Source organism: Protopterus annectens, chromosome 6.part1 (assembly GCF_019279795.1).
Source record: "Protopterus annectens isolate FY-2018-M chromosome 6.part1, PAN1.0, whole genome shotgun sequence".
In the NCBI taxonomy this organism is placed as follows: domain Eukaryota; kingdom Metazoa; phylum Chordata; order Ceratodontiformes; family Protopteridae; genus Protopterus; species Protopterus annectens.
Window position 1 is genome coordinate 181,170,387 of NC_056738.1, and position 21,685 is coordinate 181,192,071.

The 21,685-nt window shown below is 43.4% G+C and overlaps 1 protein-coding gene across 7 annotated transcripts in view; it reads left to right on the plus strand.

The window, feature by feature from the left end:
* The window catches only part of MARK2 (microtubule affinity regulating kinase 2), a 2,737,523-nt gene that overhangs the window by 1,607,748 nt on the left and 1,108,090 nt on the right, over positions 1 to 21,685 (plus strand). For all 7 annotated transcript variants that reach the window (XM_044075616.1, XM_044075618.1, XM_044075619.1 and 4 more), the window contains exon 10: positions 5,868 to 5,967. In XM_044075616.1, the coding sequence (XP_043931551.1) occupies positions 5,868 to 5,967 (100 nt within the window). The remainder of the gene's footprint in view (positions 1 to 5,867; positions 5,968 to 21,685) is intronic.

The window sequence follows — 21,685 nt, forward strand, 5'->3', positions numbered from 1 at the left end:
GTTGTCTTCGGCGCCGTCGTCGGCTCCGATTTCTTCCCTGGAAGAATCTCGGCGCCGGACTTCCCTCGTCGGCTCCGAGGGGGTGAGTGGCATCGGACCCTTGTCCGACCCCGCTCTCCCTCTCGGCGTTTCGGCGCTGGTGAGTTTGGCTCCGACATCGGCCTCGGAGCCATCACTGTCGGTGCCGAGGGAGGTTTTCAGCTTTTCGGAGCGGGGACCTCTGGCTCTGCCTGACAGGGGTGCTTTCGAGGTCATACGGAGTGTGTTGGAACCCGGTTCAACTCCACAGTCAGCTCCATCCGTCCCTCCCTCCCTCTTCAGTGCCTCAGGTAATGTCTACTCACTCCCTCATCCCAGACCGCAGAGGGCCAGCTCCTCAAGAATCCCCTGTGGGGATCTCATCCTCTTCCGAGGCCTCTCCTGAATTGGCAGGGGAGCCCCCTAGGAAGATAAAGTGCAAGAGGAAGCACATAGACCCACCTGAGTCTGTCACCTCTGACACGGATTTAGAGGATTCTGAGGGTTCCCCCCGTTCCCCTTCTGAAGATGTCTCCTTTGCAGACATTCTGGAGATCTTGAAACAGAGGGGAAATTGGCCAGCCCTTAACCCTTCGGAGGATGAATCTGTGTATCTTGAGGCATTCGGCTCTCGCCCTTCCACCTCCTGGGTGTCCCCCCCTTTGACCCCCTTATGCAGGTGGTAGCAAAAAAGGCTTGGACGGCTCCTGACTCAGTGGACCCCACCCCCAGGAGACCTTCAAAGTTTATTACAGCACCAGCAGACAAGCAATTTCTGACTAAGGGAGTTTCTGTGGATGCTGTGGTGGTAGCTGCTGCCACTAAGAAGGAACTAGCTGATCCTTCAGTGCCTGTCCATCCCCCTAACAAGGAATCTAGGTCTATGGACAGGTACGGGAAGCGGATGTTTTAGTCAGCGACCTTTTCTATGCGTTCGCTGAACTACCTCTGTCATTTCACTCGTCTTCAAAGAGACTTGATCAAGGAAGCGAGTGAGATGTTAAAGGATCCTACAGCTGCGGGTTTTCAAGACAAGATGAACGCTCAGCTGGCTACCCTAAATTCTATAGCTAACTCCTCCATGCGCCTCCTTTCTTATGCGGCTGATGGAGTGAGCAGAGCCGCAGGGACAGGTGTGGCCTTACGCCGGCATGCCTGGATGAGGCTATGCAATTTTGCGGACCCCTTTAAGACGTCTTTCACTAATTCCCCGTTTGATGGATCGTCCCTTTTTGGTCCTCAAGTGAAAGAAACCTTGACAAGGTGCGAGACGGATGGCAAAACTCTTTCTGCTGTCGGAGTCCATTTTTCTACTCCTTCTAGGCCTTACCCCAAAGGCCAGAAAAGTGGGAAAATGTGGTTCCGCAAGCAATCTCAAGGGGCTTTGCCTGACGCACAGAGTCGGTTCCCCTCTAGAGGCAGAGGGGTGAACAATAATGGTAGACGTCGCCCTAGAGGCAGGGGGGGTCCGCAGAACCAGGGCAATCAAGAAACCTTTTCTGATAAGCCCTTCCAGCATCCCTGAGGTGTTGCCCGACTGTCCACCTTCGGAGGCAGTCGGGGGAAGATTATCACTGTACCCAGAAGCCTGGCGATCCCTAACTCAAGACAAGTAGGTACAGTCCATCATTTCCGAAGGCTATTCCATTCCGTTCTTTCGCATTCCAAATCAATCAAAAAAATCCCTTCCAGATGTTCCACCCGCTCAAAGGGATCAAGCAGCGTTAGAAATATCAAAGTTGCTTGCAAAAAGAGCCATTCAGCCAGTGCCAGCAGACCAGCAAGGATCCGGAATCTACTCCAAATTCTTTTTGGTTCCAAAGAAAACAGGGGACTGGAGGCCTATTTTGGATCTCAGCATCTTGAACAAGTCTGTCAAGAAAACAAGATTTCGGATGGTCGCGTTGCAATCCATCCTACCCCTATTGGGAAAGGAAAACTGGATGTGCTCTATAGACCTCCAGGATGCGTACTATCATATAAAAATGAACAGACGCTCCAGGAGATTCCTCCGCTTCAGGCTGGGAACCAGTCACTTTCAATTCAGAGCCCTGCCCTTTGGACTCACCACAGCCCCCCGGGTGTTTACCAAATGCATGGCAGTGGTGGCCTCTCACCTGAGACGTCAAGGATTCCAGGTGTTTCCATACTTAGACGACTGGCTCCTTACAGCTCCCACCAAGCATCTTCTGCTACTTGCCAGAGACTACACTTTTCGCATATTTCGAAAGCTAGGTATCTCAATAAATTGCGAAAAGTCTGTTTTGTCGTATTGTCGTGTTATTACCTTCATAGGCGCAAATCTAGACACAATCAACATGTCTGCGAGACTCACAGACCAAAGGATAGCAGACATACACAAACTAGTCTCCCTTCTTTTCCACAGCAACAGAATCAAAGTCAGGTTAGTCCTAAAAGTACTGGGGATTATGGCGGCTGCTATCCCTCTACTTCTATTAGCCAGATTTCACATGAGAATCTTACAATGGATGCTCTTCACACAATGGTCATACCAACAACTTCCGATGTCCCACACCATTGTGATAACGCAAGCATGCAGGAATCATCTCCTTTGGTGGATTTCTTCCCCCCAGCTCTTCCTAGGAAGACCTTTTGTCCCTCCCCCTCCGGTTGCTACTCTGACAATGGACGCCTCCCTGATCGGGTGGGGGGGGGGCATTGTCAGGGCAGGACAGTCCAGGGCATATGGCAACCAGACGAACGCCACTTGCATATAAATGTTCTAGAGATGAGAGCAGTGCTTTTAGCGTTGCAAGCCCTTCAAGACTCTCTTCCTTTGGGAACGATAGCAATTCAGATGGACAAACATGTCTGTAGTGTGGTATGTCAACAAACAAGGCGGAACCAGGTCCTACCCCCTATGTCGAGAAGCACTCAGACTGTGGCAATGGGTGATTTCTTCTCAGCGGTTTCTGATAGCAATGCACATCCCCGGAAAGTCCAATCTCATTGCAGACAAATTGAGCAGAGCTATTCTCATGCCTCACGAGTGGTCTCTGAAAAATTCAATCTTGGAGAAAATTTTTCTAAAGTGGGGCCAGCCTTGCTGCGACCTTTTTGCTACTCCCCAAAACAGCAAGTGCAAAGATTATTTCACCCTCTTTCCTCTACCAGGCCATCCCAGCAGGGACGCTCTAGTCCAAATTTGGCCCCGGGGACTTCTGTATGCATTTCCTCCCTTCCCACTAATTTCTCAAGTGATACAGAAAGCTATCGCTCAGAAGGCTTCATTGATCCTCATTGGCCCTTACTGGCCTCGACAGGTTTGGTTCCCTTTTCTACACCATTTTCTGTTGGAGCAACCCTGGCATCTGGACCTAGTTCCAGATCTTTTGATCCATCAGTCGGGTCAGTTACATCGCTCTCTCCCCTGTCTGAACCTCACGGCTTGGTTCCTCCAATTCCAACCTTAGCCAGGCTTCCTCAAATATCTCACTCAGTTCGAGATATTTTATAGCCTCCCATAAATCTTCCACCCGGAAGATTTATCTTAGTAAGTGGAAACGTTTCTCCTATTGGGCTCAAGGAAGGGACATAGATCCTTTCACTGCTCCCATTCAAACGGTCCTTGATTTCTTAGCCGAACTATTCCACGCAGGTTCGTCTCCATCTACTCTTAAAGTTCAATTGGCAGCTATATCTAACTTTCATGTGGGCATCTCGGATTCTGCCATCATGTCTCACAAGCTTTGCAAAGCTTTCTTGAAGGGAGTTTTTCTTCTCAAGCCTCCTATAAGAAGTCCTCCTCCTTCTTGGGACCCTAATTTAGTTCTCACATCTTTGATTCTTCCCCCTTTTGAACCTGCAGCTTCCTGTTCAATGAAATTGCTATCCTGGAAGACACTCTTTCTGGTAGCCATTACTTCGGCTAGAAGGGTCTCAGAGCTTCATGCACTCTGCAGTCGATCACCATATCTTTTGTTTCATAAGGATAGGGTATCCTTACGGACCAACCCATCCTTTTTGCCTAAAGTAGCCTCTGCAGCAAATCTAAATCAAAACATTGACCTTCCTGTGTTTTTTCCTAACTATTCTAACAGGTCTGAACAAAAATCACATTGGCTAGATGTTCATCGACAATTAAGGTATTATTTGGATAGGACCAAACAGACCAGAAAAGCTGACCAATTGTTTGTTTCTTATGCAGAAGGCAGAAAAGGCCTTCCTGTTTCGAAAGTATCACTCTCCAGATGGCTTACATCCTTGATTTCCTTTGTGTATGAGATTAGACACCAGAAGTTGCCTAACAGACCTAAGGCTCATTCTACTAGAGCTTTGGCTACTTCTATAGCTTTCCAAGATAGGCTGCCTATTGATACGATTTGTGCAGCAGCTACATGGGCTACTCCTCACACTTTCATTTCTCATTATAAGTTGGATTTAGCTTCTAGACATAGAGCTAACTTTGGTTCCACTGTACTCAAGAGTCTGTTCCGATAGGCCACCCGGGACAAGGTGCTAGGGACGCGGTCCCATCCAGCAAGAATGAAGGCGAGATGGACAACTTAACATATAGAAGTTATGTTCTTACCATAGCGTTCCATGTTAGTTGTCTTCTTCTCGCCTTCTTTCTTGCATCCCACCCTCCTTCCCCCTAGCCTGGACAGACCTAGAGGAGTTTGATTGAGACCTTTCTTCCTACCACCTCTATTGTATATATGTATATACTATACTATGTATATATTCCTTCATCAGGTTTTGGGTCACCTTCTTTCTGTCATTTTATAGAGGTGGGTTTCCCATTTCCAGTAGTTCTGGATTTCTTATTGGCTGGGCCTAGCTTACAAACGAGATCTGAGGTATTACCGCCTAGCATTGTGGGATATAAGGGGAGCCTCGAGCCGGTGGAACCAACTCTCGAGCTTTTAGAGTGGCCGAGTCGGAGCCGAGGTCGGCTCCGAACCCATCCAGCAAGAAAGAAGGCGAGAAGAAGACAACTAACATGGAACGTTATGGTAAGAACATAACTTCTATTTTAATGTTACCAAGTTAAAAATTGAATGAATTTGTCTGATGCACAGACCGGTAGAATGTCTTTAGGAGTTCCAGTTTTTGCAGTCCCTGTTGGAAGTGGTCCTGTAAGCAGATCAGTCATATCACTATATGAAAGACGGTCCTTAAGTTAGTTTTATTGCCAGTTTGAATTACCTCATACGTCTAGTGCTTAATACAATTTTATTCTCTTTCCCACATTTCTTTTTTTTTTTTTTTTTTTGCTTGACTGTTGCAGTATGCAAAATTATGAAATTGTTTCTGAAGGAAAAAAGTTGTATTTAGAAACTGTTGAATACTAGGACTTGAATTGTGGATTCATGGCATCAGTCGTGTCTGTTGGCTTGTAGTATGTTTGATCGGGGGTGGTTGTCATCTTCTGACATTTGTTATACAAAAGTTTGAGTAAATTTCTGCTTTATCCTACCATACATGCCGAGACATTGGCAGTCTTCCAAAACTGTATTAGCCATTATAATGGAAAATAGTGCGCACGTATTCAGTGTTGGTGTCATTGCCAACAAGGACAGTGTTATGACATGTGGTGAATAAGATGTATGTCACACAGATCTTCATTTTACCTGCCATTGCTTTTTGTTCAGGAAAAAATTGTGTTCCATATGCTAAGAGCCCCACTTAATTCTGTGATGAAGCACAGTGTTTCTTGTTTCAGCTGATGACTCAAGTTTGGTTATCACTAGAAATCAGAGACCCCATTGAGATTGAATACTTAATCATAGTAACCTAACTATTTATCTCTGTTTTCTTAACATTTTATGAGTGAAAAATATCACACAGATTTGGCATGTTTGATAATGACTTCTCTATTTGAACAGCAAATTATGAAAGACAGGTGGATGAATGTGGGTTACGAAGATGATGAACTGTGTCCGTATGCAGAACCACCCCCAGATTACAAAGACCCTAGAAGAACAGGTAAGACAACGGGCATTAAAATGCAACTTTTCCTACTTGGTTATGCTAATTGAGGTAATGTATTTTTGTCTTACTCATATAAGCATGCCATTCTCTAATGAAAGTTAGTTGTCTCTGTTTTACTTTGTGTACTAGAAATGTGCATTGTACGCAGATATTTTTTATGGCCGCATCCACTTTACACATCACCCATATAAAACCCTGATGTCATGTTACCAGTTGTAAGGGAAAAGGATATTGGCCAAGGTGCCCTAAAATTGGATTATTTGATGTATACAGCCGTTTTGGTCATGGACGTTTTGAGAATGTTATGACGATGGCTAAAGGTAGCTGTAAGATTATGAAGGAAAATTAATTAGGGAAGTCAGATAACTGAAGAAGCTCAAATTGAGTTGGACCGAAATGTAATGTTCTTGGAATAATGAGAGTGATCATATTGCTGGTGATTTGCATTGTGACGGTGCACTAAAAAATATTGTGTGTTGTCTGTTGGGCAAGTGAAATGTACTTTTTCTGAGTGATGTAGTGGTGAAGTAGGTACGTTAAAATAAAACCACACTTTTAGCATGAATGCAGCACTTCACTTGTAGGAGAAAAAATGACAAGCATTGAAATGTAGTAGAACAAAAGGCTGAGCAATAGTGAAAAGTTGTTGAAAGCATGGGATGCTGTTATCAACATTGCAGATAAGTAGCATAAGGTAAGTTTAAGCAAAAAAAAAAGTGTTGCATCTTTAGCCATTGAAAAAGCAAACATTAAGTATTTAGACTTCCAGAAGAGACAAGTTTATGAAGTTTGCATGTAGGTGAAGTAGTTAAAAATGGTGCTAGATAATGTGTGTGTGTGTGTGTGTGGGGGGGGGGGGGGTAGGACTACTGCTGAAGATGTCACATCAGATATGTTTTAGAACAAAGAGAACTACAAAAGTGTTGGTGTAGAGAACATTAGTGTGAAGACACTTCAAATTTCATATCACTAGCTAAGCATGGTGTTAACCGAGCAGCCATTTATATGCTGCTTAAGTTTAACACCTTGCTTAGTGAAATAGAAACACATTCTGCAGTGTGCAAACCTAAAACAAATTTGATGGGAGAGGTTGTGTACAAAAAGGTGGAAGTTCAGCGTTTTGCTCAAATGTGTAGAAGAATGAGTAGCAGCTTTTACTTAGCTAGCTTTTGTTAGAGAAGTAACGTGGAGCTGTGCTAGTGATTAGCCACAGACTTTTCTTTCTGGGAATAAAAGTGGTTTAAAAAATAATTATAGTGAGAAACAGATTGTGATGCAGAGAGTAACCTCATGTGAAAGATAAATGTACAGAGTTGTTTGTTAGCATGAAAAGAGTCATGATCATATACAGTGTGCAGTAGTACTAAAATACTGAAGGGAATAGATTAGTGTCATACTAGAAGTGAATAAACAGTACATTGATTAAATCTCTAGGAAAGACTGTGAGAAAAAAACAGACAATGTATTGAAAACTGAAGTAATTGAGTGGAATAAAAAGTGAACTGGCATCAGAAGTTGAAGGCAGAGTTGAAAGAATTATTTATTGCGTTTGCTTACCAGGATAGTCTTATTGGGCAGAAAGCTGCCCCTTTTAAGCAGTGTCCCAGAGAGAAAAACTCCAGAAAAATTCCAACATTGCATAAAGAATACAGTAAACAGAGGTGGACGTAATCACCAAGTATATGAAATTTAAACAGAGTGTCATTAATCAATATTGGCATCATGTAATGAGCTATGAAACTTTTTCAGGTAGAATAACTCCGGAACATTGTAAATACAGTTGTGCTAGTAATTAACAGAGGTATACAAGCAATCAACAAAAATACAACATTTAAACAACGTATCATTAATTACTTGAGTTATCAAACATGTTTGGAAATGAACTTTGTCGAAGGAGAGAAAAGGATTGTTAGTAGTAAGAGGTGAGAAAAAATGTTTTAGGACAGATAGGAAAAAGAGGGAAAGGTAGAGGACAAGGAGATTTTGTACCAATAACTAAGGGTGTAGTGCTTGGAAAGAATAGGAGAAAGTAATGGTCAGAAAATGTATCATCCAGGAGTTGAGCATGTAGAGAGCCTGGTATCTCTTAGATATGCCGTTGTTGGTGTTTACTGTGTTTCTTAGCGTGAGAGAAGGGGAGTTCTTAATATTAGACGGGAGGAGTGCAGGTCACCAGCTGAGTTGTTACCTTTTGTAATAGTTACTACCATTTTTTTCAGTCCTTCTCAGCCTTCTAATTGGGCTATAGAGTTGCTGAGTATATTTCAGAACAGGACATTTGTCTGGATTGATGAGTTTGTTGAGCAAGGTGTAAGGTAGTGCCTTAGTTCTAACCAGTGAAGTTTTTTAAGGTCAGTGATACGTCATGTAATGATGACTGGCGGCAAATTTGTCACCTTATTACAGGATGCTCTAAGAGTGAGAGTTGAATGGATTGTAGATTAATCGAGATGGGAGCAGCATAATGTAGCATAGGGATGAGAGTGGGATTGAGCAATACTTTCTCTGTAATTACTGTGAGGTATTGTTTGAATGTATAGATTGCACCTAGCTTTTTGTGGATTTTGTTTTACTGCTTGCTTTATGTGATCAAATTTTTAAGCTTTCATCAACGGTGACTACTAGAAGCTTAATTTGACTGACTAGTTGTTTATGTTTTGGTGTTAAACAATTTTGAAAATATTTTTGTAGTCAGTTGAGTAAGGTAAATAGGATCAGTTTTGTTTTCTTACAGTTGAGAAGCAGCTGTATCAGACAGCCAGATCTCTATGGTGGAGAAAAACTCTTGGGTGAGTTGTTTTAATTTATCTGTGCTTTTTGCAGATGCTTCATCATCTGAGTACTGTATGATATTGGCTTGTTTAGAAGCTAGGTGGAGATCATTAATGAATATATTGAACAACGGGACTTAAAATGGATCCTTGAGGGACACCAACTGTAATGGAAAGGAAAGGGGATATGTCATTTTACTGCTTATTTATTTATTTATTTCCTGTTTCTCCAGCTACTTTTCAAACAATAAATAGTAAATAAATAAATAAATAAGCAGTAAAATGACATATCTGGGGAAGTCTTGCTGTCAGAGTTGTTGTGGGTTTAATACTTTAAATAGGTGGACAGCAACAGAGGAGAGAAGATACGAGGGCTATTAATTGTTGATGTGTAGTGTTTAAGAAATGACTGGGGTGGTCATGGAGAGTCGTATATAGAGGTAGTTGTTGGTAAGATGTAAGGATGGTAGCAGTTGTCAGGTGCAGTATTACAGTTGTGTAGAATACTGAGTTGCCTTGCAGATGTGGAGTGATTGAGTAAAATTGAAAGAAATGAGAGAGCAGAATGAGTAAAAGTGAAGAGAAAAAAATACTTGTTAAAACTACAGAGTAGTTAGAAGGGAGATGATGTGAAAATAAGAGTAAAAAAATTTGTTAAAACTAGGGAGTAGAGAGAGAACGAAATTCAAGTACAGTGTAGGTATGAATAGAAGATTCCAGGAAAAAGGATATATTCTAAGAAACAAATCTGTCTACTGGCAAAACATAGATTGGAAGAAGCCATAGTACAGGAAGCTTGTGTGGCTGTGTAAGCGCTTAACATGTCTATATGATTACCTAATATAAGATTAACTACTACAAAAACTGAATACTGAAATATTGTCCAGTAGAGAGAGGTAGATGGGTACTCAAACCCCCTCCTGTACTTGGGTATACTATCTTAGAGGTAGTTCAGACATGGCATTAAGGCACAGCCCTTATACAAGGGCACTCATCTGCCGAAGATAGGTTATAAGTGTTCCTTTTTGCGTCTTTTTTTGGAAAGGTTCTGTGTTTAATTTACTTGCGTTGGTGAAAAATAAAAATATATCTCTTCTGTCTGTCTCAGCCTGTGGGTTATTGGATCCAAAGCAGTCAAAGAAGACTTCAGATCCAGAGCTCAAACTCCTCCCCATAATGCTTTGCCCTCCTTAAATCTCAAATGTCGTTTGCTGTTTCAAACATCAGATGCATTCTTCAAAGCTCCTGTAGCGAAGCGTTTCCTCCACTCCTTCAATTATAGGCTTGTTATAGCTTTTCTAGCATTGTGTGTGGTAGGATTCTGCAGAAGTTGAGTTTTAGTCAGCACTGTCTTGTGTGTGGTGAACTCTCCTTGCCACCAGTTCCTCTCTTAAACTCAAACTTTTTTTTTTTTTTTTTTTAATCTGCTTTGTTGAACTTCCTAGTCTCTAGTTTTTGGGATAAAGTACATTTGTGGTTTAGATTTTGCAGTCGTTTATAATGATTCTTTTTGCATTTGTGTTTTTGGTATTCCTGCTTGCAATTGTCTCTGTGCCTTGTAGTTTTAGATCGTAGCAGGAGTAAGGCTTAGGGTTTCAAAAAATGTGTGGCCTGTGGGTTGTGGACACAAGTTACCCCCCCCCCCAAGGATTCAGGGTAAAAGTGTTTACTGCCTCGGTGTCCACCTGAAACAGAGTACAAAATTGTGCTGCTTTTTGGGGTCCAGCGCCATAGCTGTTCACCAGGCTAAGTTGGTTCTCGAGGAGATGCTACCCTCTTCTTCAGCTAGTCAAGTACTTATCCCTCCTTCTCCCTCCATGAAAAATGGTGATAAAAAGAAATAGAAGGACAAGGACAGGGAAGATGGATCTTAAGGAGAAGGAAAAACTGGAAAGAGAAGAAAAAAAAAGGCAAAACTTAGTGACAGGCCAGAAACATTCTCTCAAGGGTCAGACGGACCCATACCTCCCAAGACGTTTTGGCTTCTGTGGCTTCTAGCCATGATCCTGCATCGGTAACCTCTCTGCTCTGATCTTTCTCCTTTGATTCCAAGTTTTGAGTCGTCATATTCACCCATTCTAAGCATTCTAATCCCTTTTTTTTAGCTGTGGCTTCTGTTACATATAGCTCTATTCCTCCTTCATCCCTGTTATTCCCAAACTGGAGTTCTCCCCTATTCAGGTCCAGGAGTTTCCTTTTTGGATCCAGGAGACTTATTTGCATTGACCCACTTTGCCATCATCTATAGCTTAATCCAGGTCTGACAACTCCTTCAGGAGTGTTAAGGATTCTAGTTTGGAAAAACTTGTGAGAAGCATTTTTAAAGGCCCAGATGGCCCTGGAGAATCATTCCCTCACCTTCTGCTCCGAGGCTAGAGGGTTCCCTTCCTTTGGCCCCAGCACTAGTTGTTTCTCCTCCAGCCCATTTTTCAACTCCATTGTTCATGGTTCCAACTATGCCCTGTCTTACTCCTTTGTCAGTGCCAGTAGCTTTGTTGCCTTTGGGTCAGGTTTCTTCCCTGATGTTCTCTTCTCTAGTCCTCTCATAGCCGAGTGCTTCTTGGAGCCATGAGGTCGGAGCAGAAGTTCTGGGGTTGGGTTCAACTCTGAGACACCCCTTCTCTGGGTAGCTCTGCTGTGCTCCGGTCTCTGCATCAGATCAGACAGGGATTACAGGTGGTCCCTTCCTTGTTGTCCGACGTCGGTGCTGGCATTCAACGTCATGGAAAGAATTGTTCTCAGTTAGAGAATAGGATTTCCATTTCTACATCTGATCTGTCCTGATCTTGCAGTCCATATAGGGACTCTGCTTCACAGGTGGTGTCATCTGGAAAGCCTGCATCTTCAGGCTTTGAGCATTGGACTCCACTATGGCATCTGTGTCCTTCCCAGCCACCTCAAGTACATTTCTGTTACATTTCTGTTGCATACGAGGAACTATCTGCTCCAGTTACGTCTGTCTGTGGGCATCACAGTGAATTTTAGAAAGTCCAGTCTGGAGTTTATTAGATGCCATTTGAACAACACCAATCGTCTTCGTAAACTGCATCCCTTCAGACTTCTGCCATTATGACTTAAGCCAGTCATGCTCTACTTTCACAGAGGCCACGCGCTTCCTTGGTTCCATGGCCTGATGGCCACCACTGTCTGTTTTGTTCCTTTGACCAGGTTTTTCTGATAGTTCTTTGGTGGTCGTTATCTTTCCAGTAGTTAAGGTCTTCTCATCTAATTAACTTCCCAGTAAATCTCACTAGCACATGCTGTAAGCACATATCTTGGTAGCTGAAATCAGATCAATTCTGTGTGGATTATTCATTTGCCTTCTCTCAGCCCAAGGCCATAGTAACCATAAATGTTCCTTTATTTGGGGGGGGGGGGGCATTTCTGAAGGGAAGACAGCCTAAGGAGCCTAGTGCCCTTCAGATGCCTGTCTTTACATCAGTGTTTTGGAGATGAGAGCAGTCCTAGTATTGCAGGCCTTTCCATGCTTCCTGACGATTGGTGTGATAGCCATTCAGACTGGGAACATGGCAGTGGTTTGGTACATAAAGTATGGGGGGGATCCCAGTCCTGCCCCCTCTGTCAAGAAGCTATGAGGTTGTGGCAGTGGTGACATCACAGTGCTTTCCCATAGCAGTGCACATCCCAGTGACATCCAACATATTGGCAGGCACCTTTAACAGGCGTATCCTCATGCCTCACTAGTGGTCCCTCAATCCATTCATGGTGGCTCATGTGTTCAACTGTTGGAGCTGAACCTACTGCAATCTCTCTGCTTCTTCCAAAAGGAGAGTCACCAAGGGACACACTGCTCCATACTTGGTCCTTAGGTCTCCTGCATACATATTCTCCTTATGCCCTGATAATAAATTTTCTACAGAAAGCAGCCCATGCCAGAGTGACCGTGATTCTTGTATCTCCCTTCTGGCCCACAGAAGTATGGTTCTCCATCCTCTGGCCTCATTTGTTGCACCCATCTTGGGTTCTGGATCTGGGTACAGACTTGATATACCATCCTTCGGGACAGCATTACCTAAATCTCAAGCTCCTCAAGTTGACCACTTAGTTGCTCCAATTCCAGTGATGGCCAGAGATCCCAAGCTTTCCAAGAGAGTTTTCTGTTTTCTCTCGTTCTCAAAAACCCTCAACCAGAAAGATTTGCTCTAGCAATTGGAAGAGATTTCTTTGGACTGCTTGTAAGGGCATAGACCCCTTTTATGCTACATTTGGATGCAATTTTAGTTGATTTGGCAGATATTTTTCATTCTAGGCTGTGTTATTCCACTGTTGAGGTTTAGTTAGCCATTTCTAATTTCCACGTGGATCTACACGCCTATTGCATGCCTCAAACTGTCTAAAGCCTTTTTGAAGGGTACCTTTCTCCTTAAATCCCCGATAAGGGATCCAGGCCCTCCTTCCCTCCTTGGGACTTCTGTTTTGTTCCAAATGTATCTAGACCTCATTTCAAGCCATCTACTACCATAGACTTAAAGGTGCTGTCTTGGAAAACTCATTTTCTCAGTGGCAATTACTTCAAAGAAAATAGTTTCAGAGCTTCAAGCTTTGCCTTGCACTCCTCATTCCTTACCTTATCTTTGTGGACAAACCCTTCCTTTCACTTAAAGCGGCCAGTTAATTCATTTGCCTGTTTTTTTTTTTTTTTTTCCATATATCAACAACAAGGGAGAGTTCATACTTAATTGGTAGAATGTTCATCACCAGTTGAGATTTTATTTAGATAGAATAAAATATTTCAGGAAATCTAACCAACTTTTTGTATCCTTTTCTACACTTAGATTGGAAGAGCCTGTTTCAAAGGTAGTCTTGTCCAAATGGGCTTCTGATTGTATTTCCTTTCCTCATTTGGTGAGAGTATACCTTTACCTATTAAATGAAAAATCCACTCTGCCAGAGTGATTGATATTTCTACTGGCTTTTTTGCTCATGCTCCTTGCTCCAGCACTCATACCTTTGTAACTCATTACAAGTTGGACTTTCAGTACAGATCCAGATCAACCTTGGGCTTCACCATTTTGCCAAATGTTTTCTCTTGATACCACCAACTTTTGACAAGCCAGGACTATGTCCCACAGGTTGAGATAGATGGAAGCGATAACATCATATCCAAACGTTATGTACTTACCGTAACACTAGATCAGTGTTGTCTTCTTTTGTCCATCTCAACCAGCCCTCCCTCCATTCCCCCTTCCAAATTGTCATCTTTATCGTGTGGCTTCTGACGCACTGTGCAGACCAAACGAAGTTTAATCCTTTGACCCTTTTCTTGGTGCATCATTTTACTGCATTTAGGGTACTTTCCTTGTTTATCTAAGGTAGAGTAGGGCAAACTCGATCTGAGATTTATGGATGCATTTCTCTGTGGGAAAGGAAGTTGAGTTTTGGAGCCGAAGAGTCTGATCTGCCAGCTTCATATTTGATAACTCACACATTAAAAAGAACAAAATAGGAACAAAGTTTGTGTTATCGCAAATGAACAACTTACTACTGCAATTTTGATATTTATTTCAAAAGAATGCTACTAATTTTGGAAATGCGTATAGATAATTTTATTAAATTAAAAGCTACTGCTACTCTCTGATATACATTAACAGTGACATACATAGAATGCCTTGAGTAAAATTGTACTATGTTTAGGTGAATGCCTCTACTGCAGTTGATTCAGGTACCTCATGTATTCACTGCAGGATTACTGGTTTAATGCAGTTTACTGAGAGTAAAAATAAGCAGTGTGCCAACAAGGTAAACCACGACCATATAAAACACAAGTACCTCATAAAGAATTGCCCAGAAAATAACCTGTAGTTGGACAAGTTTAATGGTACATCACAGATAAAAACTCGGTACAAAAAAATAAAAAAAACTCCAGTCAAGCACTTTCATCCATAAAAATTCAGGACGTCATGGATGACAGCGCTTGACTGGAGTTTATTTTTTGTACTGAGTTTTTATCTGTGATGTACCATTAAACTTGTCCTACTACAGGTTGTTCTCTGAGCAATTCTTTACGAGGTATTTGTTTTATGCAGTTTAGTGTGAGAGAGAGGGACACACACACACTTTGTAACAATGTTAACCTCATTGCATGCCTTGTAGTACATACAGTCAGATGTTCTTCGTGTTTCACTGTTGCAGTCATCACATTTCGGTTATCCCTCCCAGGGTAGCCCTCGGCGGCTCGATTACCAGAGGCTTAGTATTTCTTTGTCAGTTGCTGTCGCTTCAGGACTAACGTCAGATCGTCAGTACTATAAAGTAAGGCAACCAACGCCATTACATCAGTCTTTCTTGCCGAGGAGCCCAAAGCAGAAGCAGATGTTCATTCTGTTACACTGCTGCAGTCATTACACTTGGGTTATCCTGCCGTCAGGTGGTCCCGTAGTTGGCCAGAGTTCCAAAGTCTTGGTCCGGCATCTGTTGCTGTCGCTTCTTCCCTGACGTCAGTGCGCCAGGGGTATAAAAGCTGCATCAGACTCCATTTTCTTCAGTCTTTCTTGCCGTGCTGTGCCCGAAGCAAAAGCAGTTTGCAAGTGCTGGTCGGCTGACTCCTGAGATTTTCGAAGTCGAATTTCAGATCCAAAGTCTTCAATAAAGCTAAGTACCCCGTTCAGGAAACTATTTTCTTGCCTCAGACTGATGTCAGAAAAAGTTAATAATTGTATTTCTTGTGGGAAGCAAATACCTCATAAGGACTTCCACTCTTACTGTATTCCATGCCTAGGCCCTGATCAAGACGTCACTAGTTGTCGGTTTTATGCTAGATTTAACAAACGCACTGTAAAATGACATTTTGATTTTGCTTTGCACTACTTTGGCCACAGATTCAATTATATTATGCCGTCGGATCATCTGACGACCGCAATTATGAAAAAACGCAAAGACAAGGATAAGGACAGGCATCCGAGGTCCAGAACAGACGATGAAGCCTCTTCTAGGCCACTCGCCAGTTCTCAGTGAGGCGCTTTCGCAGCCCCTGACACCCACTACCTCAGAGCCACAGGCCACCTCCGACTCCCATGTGGAGACAACTAGGCCTCTGGAAACTCAAGGTATTGGGCCTACGGAAACTAACCCCTCAGATAGGTCCGGAGCCACTGAGCAGACATCTGCTTCTGAGAGTGTCTTCAGACCTTCACAGCTTACCATTAAAGCAACAGCCAAGACAAAAACACCATTAAAGACAAAGAAGCAAGTACAGCATTCTCCTGGACTGTCCTCCATGCCTAAGAAGTAGATGCTTAAAATGGCCGAAGACCTCATTACACTAATCAGGGGTTCCCATCCCCCTCCTGAGAAAAGGCCTAGGCAGGATACAGACTAGGATTCCTCTGATCAGGTTTCGATTTCCTCTTCAGACCAGGGATACTCTCTACCCCCCTATGAGGACTCTGATGCTAAAGAATCCATCCCTTCAGCCTCTCCTCCTGAGGATTAGTCTTTTGGGGAAACCTTACATTCCATGAGGGAGCATTTCCATTGGGAAAGTCAGGAGTATTCAGAATCCAAGAAAAGGCTCAGGGACTTACTTTTATTGCCTCAGCACAGGCCCTTAGCAATCGCGCCTGTGTTAAGATATTGTGGATGATGTGTTCTCTGAATCCAGTTTATCTCCTGATTCTTTACCCCCTGCACCAGCCAAGCCAGAATAGGTATTATAGAGTCCCTGACGCTCACAAGTTTATTCATAAAAACCCTTCTGCTGATCCAGAAACTATTTCCCAGGGTCCCAAAGTGGTTAAGGCTTCCATTGCAAAAAATCCAGTCCCCTCTGACAGAAATTCCAGAGCATTGGATAGATGGGGGAAGAAAGTTTACACTTCTGCAACTTTAGCAGTAAGGGCTTTAAATTGCCAGTTTCACATGCTTAAGTGTGCCAACAATATTTAATGGCTCAGTTAAAACAGAAAATGCTTGCAAGCTCAGAAGCCCCTGACTATAAGGAAATACAGGATTTATTGCATGCAGTTGAACAGGTGGGAAAACATGCTCTGCAATGTGGTTTTGATTCTTTAGAGGCCTCTTGGAGAGCCGCAGTTACAGGTTCTGTGATTCAAAGACATGCTTGGTTAAAAGAACAGAGTTTACCTGATCATGTTAAGGCAAAATTATTGGATGCTCCTTTACAGCATGATACCTTGTTTGGTGTTAAGGCAGAAGAGGTGTTAAAAGAAAATGGAGGATAAAGCTAAATCTATGCAAACAGTCAAAGACTTCTTACAGGTACAGCCACCTCGATTTAGCAGAAATTGGCCTACAAAGAATTGGTCCTTTCCAGTGTCAGACAGGCCACAGAGAGGCAGATATAGACGCCCAAGAGGCAGATCTCAACCCCAAGGCTGTAACAGATAAAGACAGTGGGGCACCTCAACCCCAAAAGGAGGTGAGGACAAGTCTCAACCTTACAGGAAACAGTCCAAGTGACTTCCTCCTTCGTACGCCAAGCACTTCCCTTTTGGCAGCCCTCTTAGGGGGAAAACTAGCGCTTTTTTTCTCAAAATTGGCAAACAATCACCCAAGACAAATGGGTTCTGAATATTGTGTCTCAAGGTTACAGGTTCCACTTTCACACTTTACCAAGGCTAAAAAGAATGCTAAACCTGCCACAAAATCAATGAACAGAGGCTCAAAAACAAATTCCAGCCCTCATGGACATGAGAGCTATTCAAAAAGTACCAGAACAAGGACAAGGACTTTACTCAAGACTCTTCCTGGTCCCTAGAAAGGACAAAGCCTGGAGACCCATTCTAAACCTTTCAACTCTAAATACTAACCTGGATGTTCCGAAATTCAAAATGTTGACACTACAGCAGCTTCTTCCCATGCTGGGCAAGAAGGCTTGGCTTGTTACTCTGGACCTCAGAGGCATACCTGCATGTCCCTATCAGACAAAATTGCAGAAGATACCTCAGATTCAAAGCTGGTACAATGCACTACCAATTCTCTGCACTGCCCTTTGGCTTATCTACTGCGCCCAGGGTCTTTACAAAGTGCCTGGCACCAGTACTTGCATTTTGCAGACAAAAAGGAATTCAAATATATCCATACCTGGACGACTGCCTCATTCAAGCAGAGACAAAGAACATTCTTCTACAGCATCTGGCGTTTGTAAAAAGGTTGCTAATTTCTCTAGGGTACACAGGAAACGAAAAAAAGTCAAAACTAGTGCCCTCACAGCAGATAATATTCCTGGGTGCAGGCTTAAATACAACGGCCCAGATGGCTTACTTCACGCCAGACAAACAAGGACAACTGACTCAATATTTTCAATTACTGGCATAGTCGTCCCATCTCCCTGCAAGAAAAATTCTGCAGGCCCTGGGATTCAGGGCATCCTGCATACTACTAATCCCATATGCCAGACTGCATATGAGGAAATTACAATGGTACCTAAAAAGTGTTTGGACTCGACACTCTCACAGTTTAGAAGCAGTAATTCCAATAATTCCCTGCCTACAACAGGAGATTCGATGGTGGGCACAGGCATGTCACCTCAACAAGGGTCAGCCTTTCACTCTACCCACAGCCAGGCAGACTGTAACAACAGATGCTTTGGATTACACCTGGCGAGCACACATGGCAAGAGAATGTATTCAGGGCAAGTGGACCACAGACCAAATGCATCTTCACATCAATCAAAAAGAGATGTTGGCTGTTCAAAATGCCCTAACAGCTTTCAAGGACCTTCTGCATCCAGGACAATTATTATTAAGGACAGATAACACCACAGTAATGTGGTACATAAACAAGCAAGGGGGCACTCTTTCTTATCCCCTATGCAGGCAAGCCATGACCTTGTGGAACACAGCTCTAACCTATCAAGTTCATCTGCAAGCACAATTCCTGCCAGGAAGGAAAAATACTCTGGCAGACAATCTAAGCAGAAATATCATGGACCCTCATGAATGGAAATTGAATCCACAAGTCTTCAGCATGGTAACGCGAAAATGGGGATGCCCAGACATAGATCTTTTTGCCTCCCCACTGAATTGCCAACTACAAAAATTCTGCACAAGGACTTACCACACACAAGCATGGAAAGAGGATGCCCTCTCGTTCAGCTGGAAAAACCTAAAAGTTTATGCCTTCCCAACACTGCCTCTCCTTTCAAAGGTACTCCTAAAAACCAGACAAGAAAAACCACAGATGATCCTGATTGCTCCAGACTGGCCACGTCAGCACTGGTACCCAATCTTAAAGAACTTAGCTCAAGGCCCACCATGGATTTTTGCCTCAAATTTCACACCTTCTGACTCAACAAAACAATCAGATCCTGCACGGTCAGCTCAAAACACTAAACCTGGCTGCATGGCAGATCCATTAGTCAGACAGGCAACACCTCTCTCTAAAGCTGTTATGGATGTCATTCAGGAGGCCTAGCACCAGGAAATCTTACTGAGAAAAATGGAAGAGATTCTGCGCCTGGAACCATGCTCAAAGCCTTGACCCTCTTGTCCCAAACATTCCTCAGATTTTACAATTCTTAACTGAGATGCTGGACAAAGGCCTATCCTTCTCATCAATTAAGATCCACGCCTCTGCCATTTCAGCACATTACAACACGGATCCTCCTTTATTCTCTCTTTCCTTGCTAAAGCAGTACCTCAGAGGGGCTAAAAACATAAGACCGCCCCGGAGAGCACCAACACCAACTTGGGACCTCAATTTCGTTTTGGAAAAACTGACCCTGCCACCTTTTGAGCCAGCCAATACAGCTGAACTAAAATTTTTATCGTGGAAAACAGCTCTGCTCCTGGCAGTAACTTCAGCACAAAGAGTTTCAGAGCTACAGGCATTAATGGCAGTGGTACCTTTTATAATTTTTCATCAGGACAGGGTCTCTCTAAGGACAAACCCCACCTTCATGCCAAAGGTGGTATCTCTTGTGGCTCTTAACCAAACCATCCATTTGCCAACTTTTTATCCAAACCCCCAGAATAAAGGGGAGAAACTTCTGCAGTCTTTGGACATACACAGGCAGCTATGCTTCTACTTGGACAGAACAAAAGCTTTCAGGAAAACTGAGCAACTGTTTGTGGCATATGCTGCAGGATCACAGGGCAAGGCTATCTCAAAGCAAACTATCTCCAAATGGATAGGGCACTGTATTCGTTACTGCTACACACAGCATGGAAAATCAGTCCCTAATAACATTAGGCCACATTCTATCAGAGCAACAGCCACTTCAACAGCCTTTCTCAGAGGAGTACCAACCAAGGAAATTTTGGAGGCGACAACTTGGAGTTCAGTGCACACCTTTACCAAGCATTACCACTTGCCTCTTTACTCTAAATCAAGAGCAGGATTTGCCACTGCAGTTCTGCAGGGCCTCATAGCCAATCCTAATTCTTTATAGTCCAGCCACCCAACCTTAGCTTTGGGATTCTACCCAAGTGTAATGACTGCAGCAGTGTAACACGATGAACATAGTACAGTTTTGTACCTACCATAAATGTAGATGTTCAAGTGTTCACACTGCTGCAGTCCAGGTTACCCTCCCTCCATCCCCTCTGTCCTAGCTGGGCTTTATCTGTACCTGTCTATCCTATACAACCTTTGTGGTGTATTTGCTTGTATCTGAAGGTATTGGTTTTATTTTATATATATGTTTTATTAGCAATATGTATTGCCTACCTACTTGGGCTTACCTGACATCTGGGGCAAGACAAACTGAAGAAAATGGCGTCGGATGTGTCTTTTATACCCCTGGTGCACTGACGTCAGGGAAGAAGCGACAGCAGCAGACGCCGGACCAAGACGTTTGAACTCTGGCCGACTATGGGACCGCCTGACGGCAGGATAACCCAAGTGTAATGACTGCAGCAGCGTGAACACTCGAACATCTACATTTATGGTAGGTACAAAACTGTACTTTCTCATGAGTGCCTGTCGGCCGCTACCTGAGTTTCATCTTCCGAATTGAAGCGGAAGTCTTCTCAAAGTTAAGTACCTCGTTGGGGATCCTTCTTTCTTGCTCTAACAGATGTCAGAAAAAGTTAACAATTGTCTCACCTGTGGAAAGCAAATACCACACCGAGACTTTCAGTCTTACTGCATCACTTGCTTAGACCCAGACCACAACGTCCCTCGCTTTCGCTTTTGTGGTTTAACGCCAGAACTATACATCGTTGGGCCATTATTGTAGCTAGATATTTTTGCTTGCAGTCCTCTACTTCCAATATGGCTTCAGTAAGCCAACCGACAGCAGATTTTCTGAAAAAAAACATAAGGATAAAGACAGACAGATCGCACAGGTCCAAACCTACTGATGATGCTTCCATTAAGCTAGTCATCAGTTCTCCGGTCCTCAGTGAGGTGCTTTCACAGCCCCTGATGCCCGTTTCTGTGGATTCGCAGGCTGTTACTGAGGTCCTTTCGGAGTCCAGTATGCCGCAAGACTCTTCGTCAACTAAGGATCCTGCGGTTGTCTCAGCTGAGCAGGCACTGGCTTCCGAGGAAGTACTTTACACTACCGATTCTCGTCACAAACCGACAACTTTTCTCATCTACCTTTCTTTCAAAAAATACCGAGTTTATACGGCCCAGAGTACAACCCCCCTCTGCTTATGAGGATTCTGATGCAGAGGAATCCATTCCTTCAGCCTCTCCACCCGAGGACTATTCCGTTAGGAAAACCCTTCATACCTTAAGGGAGCATTTCCAGTGGGAATGTCAGAACTGTCCTCAGTCTAAAAAGAGACTCAGAGAATTCCTGGATCTTTCACAGCACAGACCCCTGGCCATTCCCCCAGTCCTGGATGTTGTGGATGATGATTTTCTGGAATCCAGTTTGACTCCTGACACCCACCCTCCTGCACCCAGAAAACCTGATGGGTATTAGAGTCCCTAACTCACACAAATTTATTTTCAAAAACCCTACTGCTGACCTTGAGATAATTTCTCAAGGGTGCAAAGAAATTAAAGTA